General features: G+C 38.7%; 1 protein-coding gene across 2 annotated transcripts in view; it reads right to left on the bottom strand.

The window, feature by feature from the left end:
- Positions 1-16,079, bottom strand: part of dspb (desmoplakin b) — a 29,844-nt gene extending 13,765 nt beyond the window's left edge. For both annotated transcript variants that reach the window (XM_088918206.1, XM_088918208.1), the window contains exons 1-17: positions 15,776-16,079; positions 12,694-12,781; positions 11,281-11,423; positions 10,713-10,848; positions 8,150-8,275; positions 7,355-7,414; positions 6,655-6,822; positions 6,370-6,474; positions 5,633-5,728; positions 5,230-5,355; positions 4,830-4,982; positions 4,585-4,739; positions 3,700-3,826; positions 3,121-3,307; positions 1,551-1,795; positions 719-897; positions 72-210 (exon numbers count right to left, since the gene is read on the bottom strand). In XM_088918206.1, coding sequence (XP_088774332.1) covers positions 72-210; positions 719-897; positions 1,551-1,795; positions 3,121-3,307; positions 3,700-3,826; positions 4,585-4,739; positions 4,830-4,982; positions 5,230-5,355; positions 5,633-5,728; positions 6,370-6,474; positions 6,655-6,822; positions 7,355-7,414; positions 8,150-8,275; positions 10,713-10,848; positions 11,281-11,423; positions 12,694-12,781; positions 15,776-15,972 — 2,430 coding nt within the window. In that variant the 5' untranslated portion in view covers positions 15,973-16,079. The remainder of the gene's footprint in view (positions 1-71; positions 211-718; positions 898-1,550; positions 1,796-3,120; positions 3,308-3,699; positions 3,827-4,584; positions 4,740-4,829; positions 4,983-5,229; positions 5,356-5,632; positions 5,729-6,369; positions 6,475-6,654; positions 6,823-7,354; positions 7,415-8,149; positions 8,276-10,712; positions 10,849-11,280; positions 11,424-12,693; positions 12,782-15,775) is intronic.
- Positions 16,080-17,406: the final 1,327 nt, after the last annotated feature.

The following is a 17,406-nucleotide window of genomic DNA, read 5'->3' as shown; positions in this document are numbered from 1 at the left end:
TTTATATCATCTTGTTACATTACTTAAAGCAAACAAGTTGGCGTAATCACCCTCAAGAACAAGTTACTGACCTTCAGAGCTGCTCTGTATCCTTCTATTTCGTTGAGGTCAAGAGAAGTGGTTTCCTTTTCAGTGAGTCTGGCCTCATGCACTTTGATGATGTCTTCGGCCTGCAGGATGCTCTGAAGCAGAGCTCTAAGTGCTTTCAGCCTGCAGAGACAGAAAAACAAATTACTCACACAAGGAAACTGACAACTGAAAAGCAAAGATCTCCTGCTTGGCATACAGAAACAGTTAATTTGCTTCTAAACAGGTTCTGTTCTCTTGGAAGCCGCTACATTTTAGAACAAAAAATGGAAGAAGTATCCATGCTCTTGAAATGAGCAGAATGAGGAGTGAAGGATGTGCATAGATTTTACAGGAGCAGCCCCAATTTGTAGTCACTAGAGGGCACATGATTCAACTTGAAAATTAGCTCAAAAGAATCATTTCTGTGCTCACACATTTGAAATTTACTTTCTTCTAAATACAGTTTCTAAACTAGGGAGATGTGAAAATACCAATACCTACGGATTAGGACTTAGCACATTATTAATAGTACAGGTTTTCTCTTTCTGTTTAGCAGATGAAGTTCAGTGCTCAAAAATCCTTTTGCCTATTTTGTTTCTCAAAAACATCTCTGCTCAAAACAAAATAACACAACACTTTTGAATCTTACCTTTCCAAATAGGAAGAAGAAAAGCTTCTCATGCTGCCAAGTTTCTGGTTTATAAATGCAAGTTCTGCCTGAAGAAATTTCTCCTTGTCTGGGTCATTCAATCCCTGAAGCTGCCTCAAAATCGTCTCTTTCAGTTTGATGTAGGCATCATAAATGGAGTCTACTTCACCTTGCACAGCCTTAAATTACAATATTTCCATTAAAGAACTTAGTATTTTGAGATTTGTTTTGCATTACTGGAAAACAATTCCAAATGACAAGTAAAAAGAAGCTCAAGGCATTTTTTAATGAAAACACAAATGTACACACTCATCATTTTAATAATTTTTGGAGTGCTGTTTAAGCACAGCTTAGATGTAAGTGTAATGAGAAATTTTCAATTCCTTCAAAATGAAATAATGTCCATTGTTTTTTGTCTCTTTCACATCTTACAGAAATATAATGCTTCTTATGCAGAAAATGTATCATACAAATTATGTCTGTAATACCATTAAACAGAAACATTTGTAGGCAAAGGGCTTCCTAAAATATGAATTTATTATATTCTTCCCCATAAATTTTTAAAGGTAGCTTTAAGTCCTCATTTTTACATTGTCTAAAATGTGTTAAACCTATGGTCAGAACTCTGAACTTTGTATATCCCCTCTCACTGTTTAATGATCTTGAGGTTTAACGTTTACATTTTACTATGATCTTATTGCACAACATTCAACATTTTGGTAATCGTTTCACCAATTCATACAGTAGAACATTTTCAGCAGTCAGGCTTCTGTGGGCAGCGAGACCGAGACACAGACTGAACGGGTCTTAGCACTCTGATGCAGAGCCGTACCTCCAGCTGGGAGATTCTGGTGGTGCAGTCCTTGACCGAGTCCTCTTGCAGGGAGATGTGAATGTGAGAAGTCATGTTAGCCTCACACTTGTCAAGCCTCTGGCGCAAAGCGTGCAGCGCGATCAACAGGCTCCGACTGGAAGAGTCGACCGGCGACGGGGCAGGAGGTTGAGGGGGAGTTGGTTGAGGAGGGACCACTGGTGCTTTGCTGTCATCGATCATCACCTCAGTCTGTGACCCTGCAACTACAAGAGACACCACAAACAACAAGGATTATGTCTGCATACTCTATACCCTCCATTCACTGCTGTTGTGAAATTGGATCAACTTTGTTTTTATTTTGACCCATCATTTCCTTTTCAAATGTATAACCTTTTGTAAAATATCGCACTGCCATAGAGCTTATTTTTGACACAGGGGAGGCATGTGGAAAATTTGACAGGCCAAGGGAGGGACGGATCCAAAACGTTTGGGAACCCCTGCTTTACCAATTTGATTCACCAGTCAGAGCGGGTCCATCGCACTGTGAGGGAACCTGCGGCAAAATGAGCGGATTGAAGAAGCAGAGAGTTGACAGTGAATGCAGAGTGTTCAACAAAGAATGAACTGCAAAATACTTTTGCACAGAGGTTGGAACAAAAGCTATATGTTTAATTTGTAAGGAAAGTGTCGCAGTGCTCAAATACAAATCCCAGTTGGCATTTTTCTACCAAACATGCAATCTGTCATGCGAGGAGTGGGCTAATATCTTCCAAACCAGCCGCTAGTTTACAGGCTCAGCGAAATGTATCTTTCCACCCTTCTACTATCCAAGAGGCCAGCACAGAAGCTAGCTACCTGCTTGCAGATAAAATTGCTAAACAATGCAAGAAGAGGAGCTTTTGAAGGAGCGTATGATAGAAACCGTAGATATTCTTTGTCCGGAGAGCAAGAACAAATTTGAGGAAATAAGTTTATCATCCAGAACAGTTACCCGTTGGGTCGAGGTAATCTGTGAAGATTTGGCTTGTGAGCTGAACATCAAGTTTTGTTCAATTTTTATTTTTTTATATTTAAAATATTTTTTTCTCTCGGGTTATCGTTAACCGTGAACTAGTAAGCCTATGTTGGATTCTAAACTTATATAGGACATAGGTTATCTGTAACAGCAGCCTGAAGTGGCCCTCTATACAGTTTCAAAATTGTATGTGGCCCTTGGGACAAAAAAGTTTGGCCACCCCTGCTCTATACCCTCCATTCACTGCTGTTGTGACCACACAGATAAAATTCATTTTATACCAACAGTGTAGCAGAGTAATACAGCAACATCTGATGAATCAGGTGGTTCAAGAAAAGCAAAAGCAAAAAAAGATTTAAGACCATGAAGCGTGTTCTGAAAAGATAATTACATGCTATTACTGCAATTCAAATGCTGGACTTCTGTTCCCATGATTCCTAATATGCCACGTTGTGCTCCATTGAGAGAGTTTTAATAAAAGGCTGATTTTATGGTGCACTAAAAGCATGACAGTGGTGTTATTTTCCATTTCCCCCAGTAAAAAGCACAGCAGAAGGTCAATAAATTGCTTACCGTACGCTGGCAGTTTTACAACAAGAGTGTTGTAGTGGTCTTGTGCTCCACTGTATTCTGACTCGATCTTCTTCTTATCTTCATCACCAAACATTTCCGATCCATGAGACTGCCTCAAGAACTCTTGGTAACGCATTTCTAAGCTCTTGATAATGCTGCGGTATTCTTCTGGACGCATTTTTGCAAGCTGAAAGACAAAGAAGAAAAAATAAATTCACTTTTGCTTCTTCTGGATCCTCATTCCAGGACCTGTCAATAAATACCCATGTTAGGATCATCAGCTTGGCTTAACTGCTGGAGATCCTGTGACCAGCACTAAAGCAGGTTTATAACTGGAAGACACATGCACATGTCCCTCCAAAGGCACATTACATTCAACCTCTAGAATAATCTTCACTGACAAATATAAGACACGGCTGTGGGTTGTATAACACCACATTACTTGTTTGTTAATGGGGGCGTTATGCAAAGGCTCAATGAAACAAAAACAGACAAGGAACTGAACTCCAAAGGCAATTGTAAACAACTGCAAAATGTTTAGAAACTAGATCATGTTTTAGCTCAAGCTGTGTAACTTACCATGGTAATGGTCAAAGAATTAATGCGATTTATGTCTTTCAAGCAGTACTGCCAGGACACCAAACTCCTGATGTTTATATTCAGCTGGCTCCAGATTGACATAATAGCATCATAATATTGTTCATTCCTATAACATGGAAAATAATGTCAGCACAACAGGTTTTTTAATCTTCACATACTATTAGTGACAACCATTTAGCTTTGTGACGTTTTAAAGTATTTTGCTCTGCGGCCCTGTCAAATATCTAAAAGTAAAAAGACAGGTTTTCTAAAGATTTACAGCATGTAAGACAGTGCTATAAATTATTAAATACAACATGCAGAATACAGTGATAAATGTCAATGGTGAAGATGGTACATGTAATGCTTCCTTGTATCCTCATGTCTTTTGTCATTTAACAGGCCTTTTGGTCCAGAATTTTGCTGACAAAATGAAAGTGATACTCAGGTGTCTTTTCCAAAGATAAAGAGGAGTCAAACTGAGGCATAAATTGTCCACTCTTATCACAAGCTTTACTTTGCCTTCACTTCAATGCAATATGCACGTTTAAAGGTTTTATAGTTATGGTCATGTTTATGCTTAGGTCACAGTTTAGAAGATGCAGCATACAGAAGGACTAAAAAAAAATCCTGCAATCCTGGGGCTGAATGAATGAATGAATGAATGAATGGGCACATTGGCACTATAATCTGGACGGGATGCCAGGCCTTCTAAGAGCACACACAGAGACACACCAGAACCATTTAGACTGTGTTTATATGGCTAGGAACTGTCTGTAAAGCAGAATAACCTGCTACAGGCTGGAGCAGCTTCAGGGAGAGGTCTGATTGTTGTCACTTCATGAGGGAAGAGTACGGAAGCCTGAAAGATCTCTGGGAACGTACTTGGTAGCAAGGCTGATGCTGAGAGGATTGGGGGGCGGGATGAGGAGACAGACAGAAGGAATCAGCATGTCTAGCCCCCCCGGGCCCGTCACCTGCCACTTGCTGCGCTGGGAGTTGTCTTTCAGGATGCCCTCGTTGCCCTTCAGGATCACTTTCTGGATGGACAAAGACAGCAGATCAGGGCCCAGCCGCGCGATCAGAGCCAGCCACGGGCCCCAGCCCCGCCAAGGCGCCAGCGGACCTACCTGGTCCTGCTTGAAGTCGGTCAGGGCCTGCACGATCACCGGGCTGCTGCTCTTCTCCTCTGGGTTCCGCGGCTTCAGCTGCACGACGGTCTTGGCCTTGCTCATCAGGTGCTGCACCTGCCTCCTGTTCTCCATTATCCGCTCTTTCTCTTTCTGTTTGGTTGAGAGAAAAATATCCCCCCCCTACAGTGAGACATTTTCCAAAATCCCACACTTACTTTTTTTATTACAAGCAAAGTGCATGGAAATATCGGTAGGGAGTATTCATTTTCTAGGAAATTTCCAGAGATATATAGCCTAACTATAGAAACAGTGTCTAGGTAATACAAACTAATCCTGCAGGACTTCATGGAATATTCCCCATGAGCTGTTCCTCCCGCTGTTAATCTGAATGTCGTACCTCCAGGTTAGTAACAAACTCCAGCAGTCTTTCCAGAGGTGTGTTCTTGTCACAAGCAAAGTTCTTGCGGATACTTTCGTGTTGCTTCTGCAGCTTGCTGTAGGTTTCAGTGGCTTCCTTGAAGAACTATAAGGGACGGAGAACAGTGGAGGAAATGTCCTTAATACAGTCTTTTTTGTCAAAACCCAGAAAGTGGAATGATTTTACAATCAGAATGTCTGTAAATATCAGATGACGTCTCTCTATTATTTACAGTAATTACAGCTGCAAGAGCCAGCAAAGACAACGTTAGGAAACATGGGAAAAAATTGAAAACACCCAGATTCTTTTTTCTTGAATTCTTGAAATCTGTTGGAATGACCTTGTACCTTTAATTTTTTGAAGACAGAATAATGCACCTTACCTGGCTGTAGGCAGCATTTTCCTTCAGGTGTACATGAATGCATTTTGTTATTTGAAGAAGCCAGCTCCATTGTGTTTGCAAAGTGTCCATGTATGCCTTAAACAGATTGAAGAGGTTTTAAAAGCAATGAAGCATAAAGGTTTGAAAGGTGTACTGCAGTCGGCGCCAATTTGCAAACCATTGGGAAACCCAGCAAACAGTTGTTTATTTACAGACGGCTTGTTCAGTGGAAACATTTTTTAACTAAAATCACAGCAAAGTGGAAAAGGACTGATGTTGTAATACATACGATTTATCTGCTCTTGAAGAGAGATAGCGTTTGTTGATATGCAAACCAACTCAGTCAATAAAAGCACAAGGCATTATGAATGAATGTCTATGACAACTAGAAAAAATATATCTGCCCACTCGCATTCAGCTTCCAATATAAGCTTTTAGATACAGATTTTGAAGAAGGACAAAAGGATTCTACAAGTTCCAGTCAAACAAACTAGAGCTAACTGGGTTAAATGGTGGCAACTGACTAGCATAAAACTGATAAAACTAGCAGGTGAGAAGGGGAGTGTTAATAACATTAATAATGTTAATAAGCATTAATAACGCTCTTGGATTAGTATTTGGCACCTCGAACCCAGTATGAACCCAAACATGCTGTGTTTAAGTGACACTTGGTGGACGTTTCTACCACAGAAAGAGCACCACATGCAGTCTCCCTCTACAGTAGTGTCCTGTCTTACCTCAATCTTGTCAAAAGCAGGGTGATTATTCTTGAGAAGACCATCCACTTTTTGCTTCAGCTTATTGAGGTACTTTTCTTTTTCTTCCAGGTCACTCATAAGTTTCTACAACAACAGCAAACTTGTCTTTATATTAAGCACATACACACAGTAGAAACAAAAGCACATCGGATCACAGTGATATTATAGATATCAAAGTGTAAATCATTCTTGGCTAAATATCCAACGCAGAAAGAAGACCCTACACCTTATCAAATGATAAGGCTACGTCTAACAGTTCCTTACTGAATAGCCCTCTTGCTTCTTGGGGATGTAGTTATCGATGTTCTTATCACCCCAGTCGAAGACGAGTTCCTCCTCCTCTCTCTCATTCACCCACATGATCTCTCTGGATATCTCTTCTATGATGCTTTGTAGGTCCTTCAGCTGCTTCATTCGTTCAAAACACATTTTCTGAGAAGCAGAAAAGCACATGCATTTAAAAACACATATATTGAACACTTTTTAAATTACCGTCTACTAATCTGCCCCAAGAAGACATTTTCAAACGCTTTATTGTGTTTTTAATAATTAAATTACTCTGGCTAAAAAGTCTTTCCAGTGAAAGGGGTATGGAAGAGAAAAAATGGATCCTTATTTGCGCTCTGACACTTAAGTTAGGGAAAAATATGGTATCCAAAATAAAATAAAAAATAGAGGTTTTTATTCCAGTCAAAGCTGATACTATTCTGTTTTTCAGTTCTCCAGCATGAACCGTTCTTGTTGGGAAAAGACCAGATTTCTTTGAAGTTTCCAAAATGGGGGTTGGGGTGTTAGGGTGTTAGGGTTCTGCTACTTGCTGAAATTCATGAGGTCTGTGCAGAAAGCTTCAGTATACACTGCTCATACATTCAAAATGTCTGCAGAGCACAGTGTCTCTGGTATCACCTGTTTCCACAAGATATGTGCAAAATCCCTGTGAAATCATGGAAACGTTTCCCCTTACCTGCAGGCTGTCCCACTCTTGATCCAGGGCGTGGAGTGCCCCTTTTTCACCTTTTTGGAGCTAAAAAACATACTTCAATTAACATTAGCCTTAAGCTATATATACATCCGTTTTAATGTTTAAATATTAAGTTAAAGTTACTGAATATTGTCATTCGTAAAGAAAAAATTAAATTATGCTGATGACAATCAAGTCAACAGAAGATAGATCTTTCAGAAAACCTAAAGTAGAAATAAATATTAACCGTAGTAGTAATTTCCTTGGTGTGTCAACGAGCCAAAATGTGTTCTGTATAATGCGAGTTCTGAAATTTCTGGTCAGAACACCATTTCCAAGAAAAACAGCTTCTTAAAACGATCTGTAAATTACCCTTGGAGGGAACTGTGTAGGAAATAAACTAAAAGTGTTGCACAAGTTCAATGGAACAGTACTTTACACACCAGGAACCTTTCCTATCTCACTTTCTTAAATTAGTAGGATTAATTTTTGAAAATGTTTTGTGCCTGGATATAATAATTGCAGCAAACAAGAACATACACAGTATGAAAAAACAACAGAAAGCAGTTTGAGCGGTTTACAAAGTCTGAAAAATAACCTTGCTGTGCTTGTATAAATGACACTAAATTAGACCACTCCAAGGCTGCAGGACACACATGACGAGCTTTGTAACTGGGGCACATTACCACAGTTAAATGGCTAAGAGCTATTTCCACACAGAGGAAACTGGAACAACCTCAAATAAGAGCTAAAGAGGAGATGTAATCCAGAGCGAGAAAGAATTTGAAAAGTACACACCAGCTCATCCCTGGCTCTGTCCACCTCAGCACTCCTCTGGATGGAGCTGTGGAACTTCTTCTGGTTGTAGATCTGCTGTTCAATGGCGGCACTGTCATCACCCCAAGGCGAAGTCTCAATCAACCGCTGACGAAAAGAAATTATAATTAGGGAACAAGAATAAAACGTCCTTCTTTTATCCGTTTCAGGTTTGGATTTTTTATGGTCTCGGGAGGCGAGCGGTCACGATTCCTGAATGTTTTTGCTCTGAGTCAGCAATTTTTTTTTCCCTGAAAGAGCAGCTCATTTGCGATATGACATAAGAGCCCGCAAAAAATAGTTCAGTTTCGGCATATGGTACTGGTTTCCCACCAATACAAATAATGCTGTGTGTAAATAGCCATGATTAAGTAGATAAAGGTGTTTTGCTAAACAAAATAATAATAATAATAATAAAGGTAATATATAGGTGCTAAGGCTAATATATAAATAGATCACTACTCTTGGTCTGAACATCTACCCAACAGCACGTAATTCCACTAACAGCCTCTGGAGGGCAGCAGAATTTCACCTTAACCCGTTTTAACTCGGCCTCTTACCCAAAGGGAAAGAATTCCAGGAATTCATGGTAGACAGGGCCCTGTTTGCACTTAGATAAGATAACAGCTATTTCTGTTCCACTTTTTTGTTGGAACACCCCCAGCTATCTTGCTGAGAACTTACCAATCCTGGACTCCACTGTTACACATCTCTCATCAGGCAGCCCGTCTCACGAATTGCTAGTTTGTTGATTCATACAAAAAAAAAGTAACTTCTGTTTGTGTTTTTGGAGAAGTTTGTTGCTCAGCACTCAGAGGGGGCTTTTCATACTCATAGTTACTCCAACAAGATAACACAAGAGACATGTTTATGCACTGAGTGGGAGTTAAGGTCTGTACAAATCTACTCCAAGAAAGGGAGTGATGGTATCAGACAATGAGTCATTCATGACTGGAAAAAAACAACACTTAAATGATAACACATATAACACATTCACTTTGCTCTAATCTTTAAGTGAAATACAATAGTCTTTATAAAAGGGCACTTTACTAACACTAAATTAGTATTGAATGTAGACAAGATAAAATTCTTACCGCATAATTTTATACTTGAAGAATTTAAAGCTTTAAAAAGCAACAATTTGGTTTTCCTCGCAATATTCCAGCTGTAAATGGAACCTATTTTTTCTAAATTATGTTTATCATCATTTGATAAACTCTCATTCTAAACTTGCTGCATTTGATGGTTCAACAATAAAAAAATCAAAAGATAAACTACAACAGAAACAGGAGTAGAGTGGAGTTTATTGTCATACGCATAAGTGCAATGAAATGCTTAATTGCATGTATGCTACTGTACAAGACATTAAGGAAACACCAAAAACACAGAACAACGGCAGCAACAACAAGTTAAATAACATACAACTTAAATAAAACAACATCAGTGTGAGCCATTGGTAGGGGTACAGTTTAGCAATCTGACATCTAACAATAAACCTTATTTTAGTTTTCTAAATTTGCACTCCAAATCCTCCCCCCCAGGTACATGAAGCACACGAGTCTGCACTCCAGACAGCTGCTTGAAAGAAGGCTCAGGGCTCAGTTGTATGTTGGATAGAGGAATTTGAAACCAAGGAGATGATTAAACCACACACTTGTGCCAGGTTTCACATGTACTTTCGAGGTTCTTATGAGAAAGCAACTCAGCACCTTTTCTTATAACTGAGCAAGTCTTTGCATTGAAAATGCTGACTATAAATAACACAGACGGGGCCATTTCTTTAACCTGACTTTCTGAATAGCTTTAGAACAAATACACACCGACAGTCACGTTGATCATGAAACGGTAAATGTGACTCAATATTCCATGGAATGCACGATCACGTTCTGTCCCAGCCCTGTGCCTGGTGTCCGATTTCAGTATTTCAGGTCCTCAGTCTACAAAGGTAACGAACGCTCCACCCCCAGACAAGCACAGAGAGCTGGTTATGACAAGTGCGCGAGTCTCCGGTGTCTCACAGCTCTGTCTCAAGAGCCTTACTTCTCCCAGCAAGGTACGAATGCTACCCAGGTTGGCAGGAAAAGAACCTGAGGATCTTGCTGGAGCTGCATCTTATAAAGACTAGGAGACACAGCCAGCTTATTCCAAGACCAACTACACTTACGCTTAAGTAGTCGTACAAATTTCTTTTTCAAAAAGCAGTGATTTTAATCACGGCCCTGCGTTAATCCCATGATACTTTAAAGATGAGATGGGAGCCACTTCAAGCTTCAACACAGCTCTGAAACAAAAGGCACTCAGAAGCTTTCAAAAATGTACACGTCATAATGGCAACCCTTTGCATTATGCACACCTAAGCAGCGCCTCAAAATAAATCATAAATTAGTCACGATTCCATCGGTTGATCAGGAACAATCCAAAATCACCCATCTCGCTTTTTAACAGCACACATCTGTCCATCCTCAATAAGTGCTTAGTCCAAGATGGGAGTCAAGAGTACTAAACATTCTGGCACAGCATCCTTATCAGGGAAGTTAGAACGTACCTTCTGTTGCCCAATCCAACCCATGGCTTCATTAAAACTTCTCCCAGGGTCCTCCCAGTTCATGCTGCCCTTCCGGCGCAGGGTGCCCTGCAGCAGCGAATGGGCAGCACGGACCTGCTCCTTGAACTGCTGGGCGCTGGAAGGACATTCCGCCGTAGTCACTTACACTTTTAAAAACCTTACATATTGCAGCTCGGCAATACTTCTGCGCTTCCCCATTGAACAGAGGGGCAAACTCTCTGCAGCGTCATTAATCTTGTGTTTTTAAAGCAATCATCCCCAGCCACTCAGAGAGCCACTTTTAAAGCCACTCAGATATCCCCATATTATTCTGCATGTTTCAGAACAAAAAAAAAGTTGCATAAATAATACAGATTATTCATTACTAGCCAGTTTAACTTTTCCAAAATGTTTTTCTCACAAAACACGAAAATTCATAGAGGACACAAATGTGCGTAACTAAAGAAAGATGCTGTTAAATGTTGAAGAAATGAATAACATCTCAAAGTAACAATGTAAAACATGCGACATTTATCATTTAAGCAAGTGCAAAAAATTGATTTCTTACCTCCTAGCTGCTTGCTCAAAGGGCAGATTCAGAGACCTGAGCTCTCTTGCACACATATTGAGCTGCTCAATAACCTCATTTGACATTCCCAGATATTTCTCAGCATCTGCCTTGCCTCTGCCTGATGATCCAGAATCTAGGTACTAAATACACAAGGGGAGAAAGAACATTCATTTTTCATAAACTAGGTGCTCAACACTCACCATTCAGTATAAATAAATAGGATAGTCCTAGTTCTGGTCAACAAAACAGCACATCAGCTTTTGCAAAAATCTAAAAAAGGACCACACTGAATTTTCTTTATTCATTTCATGGCCCACATGCATTAAGGCAATAGGCAACAAAACGGGTCTGGGACAAGCTGCCCTGTCGTGTTGTCGAAGACAACTGTCAAAACCCAGGGGCCTCCTGTTTCTTGTTACCTCTAATACGCGTAATGCAAGGCATGTATTTGTAAACAAAGTAAAAGGTGGCCCCAGGAAAAAAAAAACATTTTTAACATCTTTTTAGAGTCTATTTTCATCCACAGAAAAATATGAATAACGGAGGAATCTTTCTACTCTCTTATTTTCCCGTTTATTCTTGTTTGGGGGATTCAGGTAGAAGGCAAATATATTTTATGGCCAGGCTCCTTCTCATAAAATACATGCCCTGACAATGAGGCTATGAGTCAGACACAAAAGAAGAGACTTCAAATGCTCTGTTCTAACTACGTTTCAACCAAAGAGGTACATCTGTTTTAAAATAGCAGAGTCTAAAATAAATATGTAACCAAATATTTAAACTAACATATTTGCTGGGCAATTACTTATTGTTATAATAATTATTATTGTTTAGCAGAAAGACTGAGAGAATTAATAGGCATTTTTGTTGTAGTTTCAGTACAGATTCAAGAAACAAGAAACCATTATTGACTAGTAACTCATCAACACTTTTCTAAGAAACATTAAAAACAAGCATCGGTCAGTAAGCAACATTCTGACAGCTTCAAAATGTAATATAACTATAGACAAAGACCTAAGTTAATAAAAACAAGGGGAAAGCCAAGAATGTATGATAAACTTGAAGATCCAACATTTAGTAACAGTCTGTAATGTGCACGCAAGCAGAAACAAAATGCAAATCTTTCTTTTCATGGCTAGCTTTCCTACTATTACTGCCATGTTATTGTAACACGTATGTCATTATACAAATACTGAGTAATCATTAACAGATGTCCACGTTTTGCATATTTTTATGCATCATAATATATCTATTGCAAATTAAAGGATTGAACTTCTTGAAAAAATATTGAAAATCTAAGGTCTGCTCTTATATATATATGTTGTACTGCAAACTGGGCAATTTGAGATTTTGGACTTAAAAAAAACCATGTACAGTGTTTTGAATTCTAAATATAAAAAGTGCACTTACAAACTGGAGACAGTGCTCTGCTCTTTTCAGATAATCCTGACATTGGTCCTGTAGAATAGCTACTCTTTGCTGGAGAGATTGAATTGATCTGTAGAAACAAAGCAAGATAATTATTATCAAGCGTTAATTATTATTATATAATAACTTGGGCACCACCTTCCGATTTTCTGGCCAGAGTTTCTGAATCAGAGAATGCTGCTACTTATCATTAGGAACAAAACAATTCTCATGACCGCAGATGAATACATTAGAAAACAGCATTAAAACAACCTGCTAAATAGCATGTGAATTTTGCGGTATTTTTCTCCTCAAAGATAAGGGCTGGTTTGAGAAATATGAAGAACACATCATTTGGAGAGAGTAACAATGACAACAACATCTGAGGATGAAAGAAGAACAGTATTTGATGGCTTTCTGGCATTTTGTCAGGAACCATTTAAACTGAGTATTTGAAAATTAAAAAGGACTACTGGGACGATATCACGCACTGCATTAAACACAAAGATGAAAGGGCAATCAATACAAATGACTCCCTGATGAAGACCAGTATAATATTTCACTATTGTTTACTGGCTTTTCTATCATTCATGACCATACAATGCCATCTTTTCAAGAAGTACACAGTAAAATAAAGCTTTGAATACTGCAGTACATGAGAGGTAAACTAAAATTCACGGAGCTCTGCAATGTGTCCTGGCAATAAGTTGCCCATCTTTCTGTACCTGCTTGGTCTGTTGATCAAATCGCTCTGTCCAGGCCCTTTTTAAACTCAGCTTCATCCTCAGACAAATATCATTATCCATGTTCCCCCCCAAAATTTGAGATAATAACAAAGCAAGCATGAACTGCATTAATTATTATGAGCTGCTTAAGTGCAGTTTGAAAAGTAAAACAAAAGCTGTTAGGGAATGTTCCGCAGACATTATCTGACATACTGTATGTTGCTGTGCAAAAAGACACCTTAAAATAATAAGGAGTTATAATTTATGTGTGCTGCAAGCATCAAAAATGTAATCAATGCTTCCAATAATGTTTTCTCTGATTACGGCAATGAGTATAATTGATATAGCTACATTTGAGAGAGAAGAGGGCAATCTTATTTTGCAATTTTAATTAATATTGATGGCTACTTTCGTAAATCTTTTGGACAGCAATGAACTTCATGTAATCAAGGTTGTATTTTTTTCCGGTTACTTCCATGAATGTAAGTCACACTGCAGTAGAAAAAGCAAAGAAAATGATATCATTACACTTCGCTTAAGAAAGAAAATAAAGAAATACACCAAAAACACCTCAACAAAGTTAAACGAAATTTTGATTAAATCTCATCATCTACAAAAACATTAATCACAACGGTGATGTAAACATTAACATCAATAGCCAAAATGTTGTTTTCCTCTTGTGCTTTGCAGCGAGCAATTAATCATTCCTGTTAATATTAAAAATGTCTGGTAAACTGCTACTGTAACATCTTCAAAGATTAAAAGTGCAAACTGGAAGACAATTTTATTCTTCGATAATCCGACACTTCTCTACATATTTTTATTACGTAGGGTATTATAGATCAAAGTTTTACCTAGACCTCTTTCCCAACAGAATCAATAGTTGGGTCGGCTCCAAAACGTCACCGCATGCAAAGTGGGGATTTCTTAGCATCAATTATTTTGCTCTTAACATTTTGTAGTGTTATAACAATTCGTAAATAGTATAATTTATGATCGACGCATCTTCTTATTTTCAAGTATCAACACAAATCGGTCACGAATGTTGCAAGCGGTTTGTCGCAATTCATTGCAATGGGAGGAATAGCATAAAAACAGAACCGATGTGTTAAATGTCAAATAAAATATGTATTGCAATGTATGCGTATTTTCTGTTTCGTATCCTCTACGTTTGTCAGGTTATTAAGGGCGTGTGTTATCAATTAGAAACCATGCACGGAAATGCTTATGCTCTAACAATTTAGCATCAGGCATATCCAACTAGCACAAATAAATCAAGATATTCAAGCGAGTGATGCCTAGTTTTAGCTTATTCGTGTTGTTTGGCTGGCGATACAACACAGGGGCGCCTGTAGGAATGTATCAGTTGGCTACTTTTCATTCTTTCCGGGAATGTATTACAATTGTTATTGCTAAAAAACAGCGAAATTGACAAACTAGTTTAGTTCCTCCATCATCTATTTGTTCAGGCTTATATTTGTTAAAGACAATTCATATTGTCTGATGTTGGAGCCTTGCAAACTTAAATTAAAAAAAAAAACATCTGTAAAAGGATCATCATAGATCCACTAATTTATTTGTAGAATATACACTAATTGTATTTGTACGTCGACTTCTGGTACAGGTTCACGACATTAGTTTGGGTTACGTACCGACAACAATTATAAAAGTTTAAGACATTAACAGAATGTAACCATTTTAATCAGCTCAAGCAAAACAAGTCTATAACCATAGAGAACCATAGGTATATGAAGGCTCCGTTACATACGAGAACGACCATTTTAAAATGCTCAACCTTCAATTGGTTATTTGATGAACAAATGGAAAAAAACTAAAAAAAACTACTTAATATGCAGAAACACAGTATTTTCTATATATTTTCCACGAAGGTACAACATGAATGTGTCTAGGAGGGAAAGTCTAATGAACTGCCCCGTCCTCCCCCATCTTTTGAAACTTTTGCGCACATAAGCGCGGATACAACGCCCATTTCAGACGTGTGAACCTCGGACCTGCTTGTTTCCCGACGCTAAATTCCAGGCTGAAGAACAGGGAAACGTAAACATAACTTCAACTCTGCGCTACATATCCTGTTTTTGCAGATCAACAACTTCGCGGGTGAGGGCGATTCGACTGCCTCACCACAAAATAAATCATTATTGTTTAAGAAGCAAGAAATCTTTATTTTAAGAGCAATTTCCCTCCCCTATTGTTTGCGTCTTCCATCCAGTTTTGTTCTGCGGTTGCGCACAGCCCTAGTTTTTTTTTAGCTAAAACTGCTGAACTTTTAAATAGTCCTCAACTACTGCACCTGTTCCACATTAAATTATGCAAAAACGCAGAAATCGTTGTGTACACACCCGCCCTGCATGGTTCCTCCGCCACCTTTTAATTCAACCGGGTTGTAAGAGTCCATATACTCCATGGTATATCCATTTCCTCCGCCGCGTACCTCACTCCGAGTGGAGTAAGAGGTGGTGCCGGTGGTCAGATCAGGTCGTGAATTAGACCTTTTCGACATGGATAGAAGTCTGTTCTGCGAGTCGTATATACTCATCTTCAATATTTCTAGAAAATCAGATTCAATAAGCAGCTTTTCATCACTTTGTAGCAAGCAGAGCTACAACTCGACCTTCCCTGCCTCTGCATGCACAGAGACTGGTTGGAGACGGCACGGAAGAATCCCTTTTTGGCAATACGAAACCACACCTAGTAAATTTTTAAACGCCTAACTGGTTTCTCTCCACGTCCACACCTTTAGTTTGCCTGGGGAGGTAGTGAACGGGGGGATGGGTTTTTTTTCTGTAGTCTGAAGTAAATGTGCTCTAGAGATCAGTATTTCTCACGCTCTTTCTCAGCATTTTGTTGGGGAAAAGGAAGCAAGTTCAGACTAACTCTTAAAGAATATCAGGAATTATACAGATGCAGTATTTAATTGAAACGTCTACATTCGTTGACTGATAGATTTTGGGGGAAATAAATAAGATTGAATAAAAGATGTTCGAATTGACTGCAGATGGAGGTTAATTCCTGAAATGTACAGGAAGAACACAAACGTTTCGGCTGTAGATTTTTCTGCAGGTGTGAGCCGTGGTGTATCCGCCTTAAACTGTAAACTTACTTAGTATGCAGCTTTTGATATATAAGGACTTATATATTCAATATTTTTAGTTGCGTGTAGCGAAAAAAAACGTTATATTTTTCAGTTTTTATCATGTAGGTTTCTGATGACAAAATCCAAAGTAAAACTAAGTGCATTAATAATGAATACAATACACAATGATACGCCTAGCATAATCCTAATACACCCGCAAAAGCAGGAAAATGTTCTCATTTAGTCCTGTGATATCAGGTATTTATGCTTTAAAGTAATTCTTACAGATGTAGTTGTTTAGAAAACCCTGGCCAATCCATACGTGTGCATTACTTTTTCACACACTGTACATAACTATGATTCATTGAGGCATTTTAAAACTTGGTTTAAATAGTCTTGTTGGCTTTGCCTTTGCCATCAAACCCAAAACACAAAAGTGCAAATGTGAACTATGAAATGTGACATTGATGTCTGTTCATCTCACGCCTGAGGAAGGCATAAGAGAGACATTGAGTCTTTCCTCCAATAACAGGCACAGGGAAAAACCTAAATACTCACTGTCCAGATCACAAGAACAACGAAATGTGAGGAAGGGTCAGGTAAAAGACAGTCACATTTTTGTATTAAATTTTAAGAGATTTTTAGGACTGTTTTACAAAATAACATGTCATCGAGGCAGTCGCTGTGCTAAGATTGGGAGAGCAGTTCTTGACACACCCCCTGTGCCCAGAACTTGAATACTGAAATTCTGGGTGCACCTGCTACATCATGCTTTCTGTGCTTTGCAGCTATTCTACTGAATGACTCTAAAATGTATTATGTTTATTCCCGAGCTCATCGAGCTCATTGCTCAGCAATATGATGATTATATGTTTTTGTGATCTTTTCTAATGCTAA

Source organism: Atractosteus spatula, chromosome 6 (assembly GCF_055471065.1).
Source record: "Atractosteus spatula isolate fAtrSpa1 chromosome 6, fAtrSpa1.hap1, whole genome shotgun sequence".
Classification (NCBI taxonomy): Eukaryota; Metazoa; Chordata; class Actinopteri; order Semionotiformes; family Lepisosteidae; genus Atractosteus; species Atractosteus spatula.
This window is presented reverse-complemented; position numbering and strand designations above follow the sequence as displayed.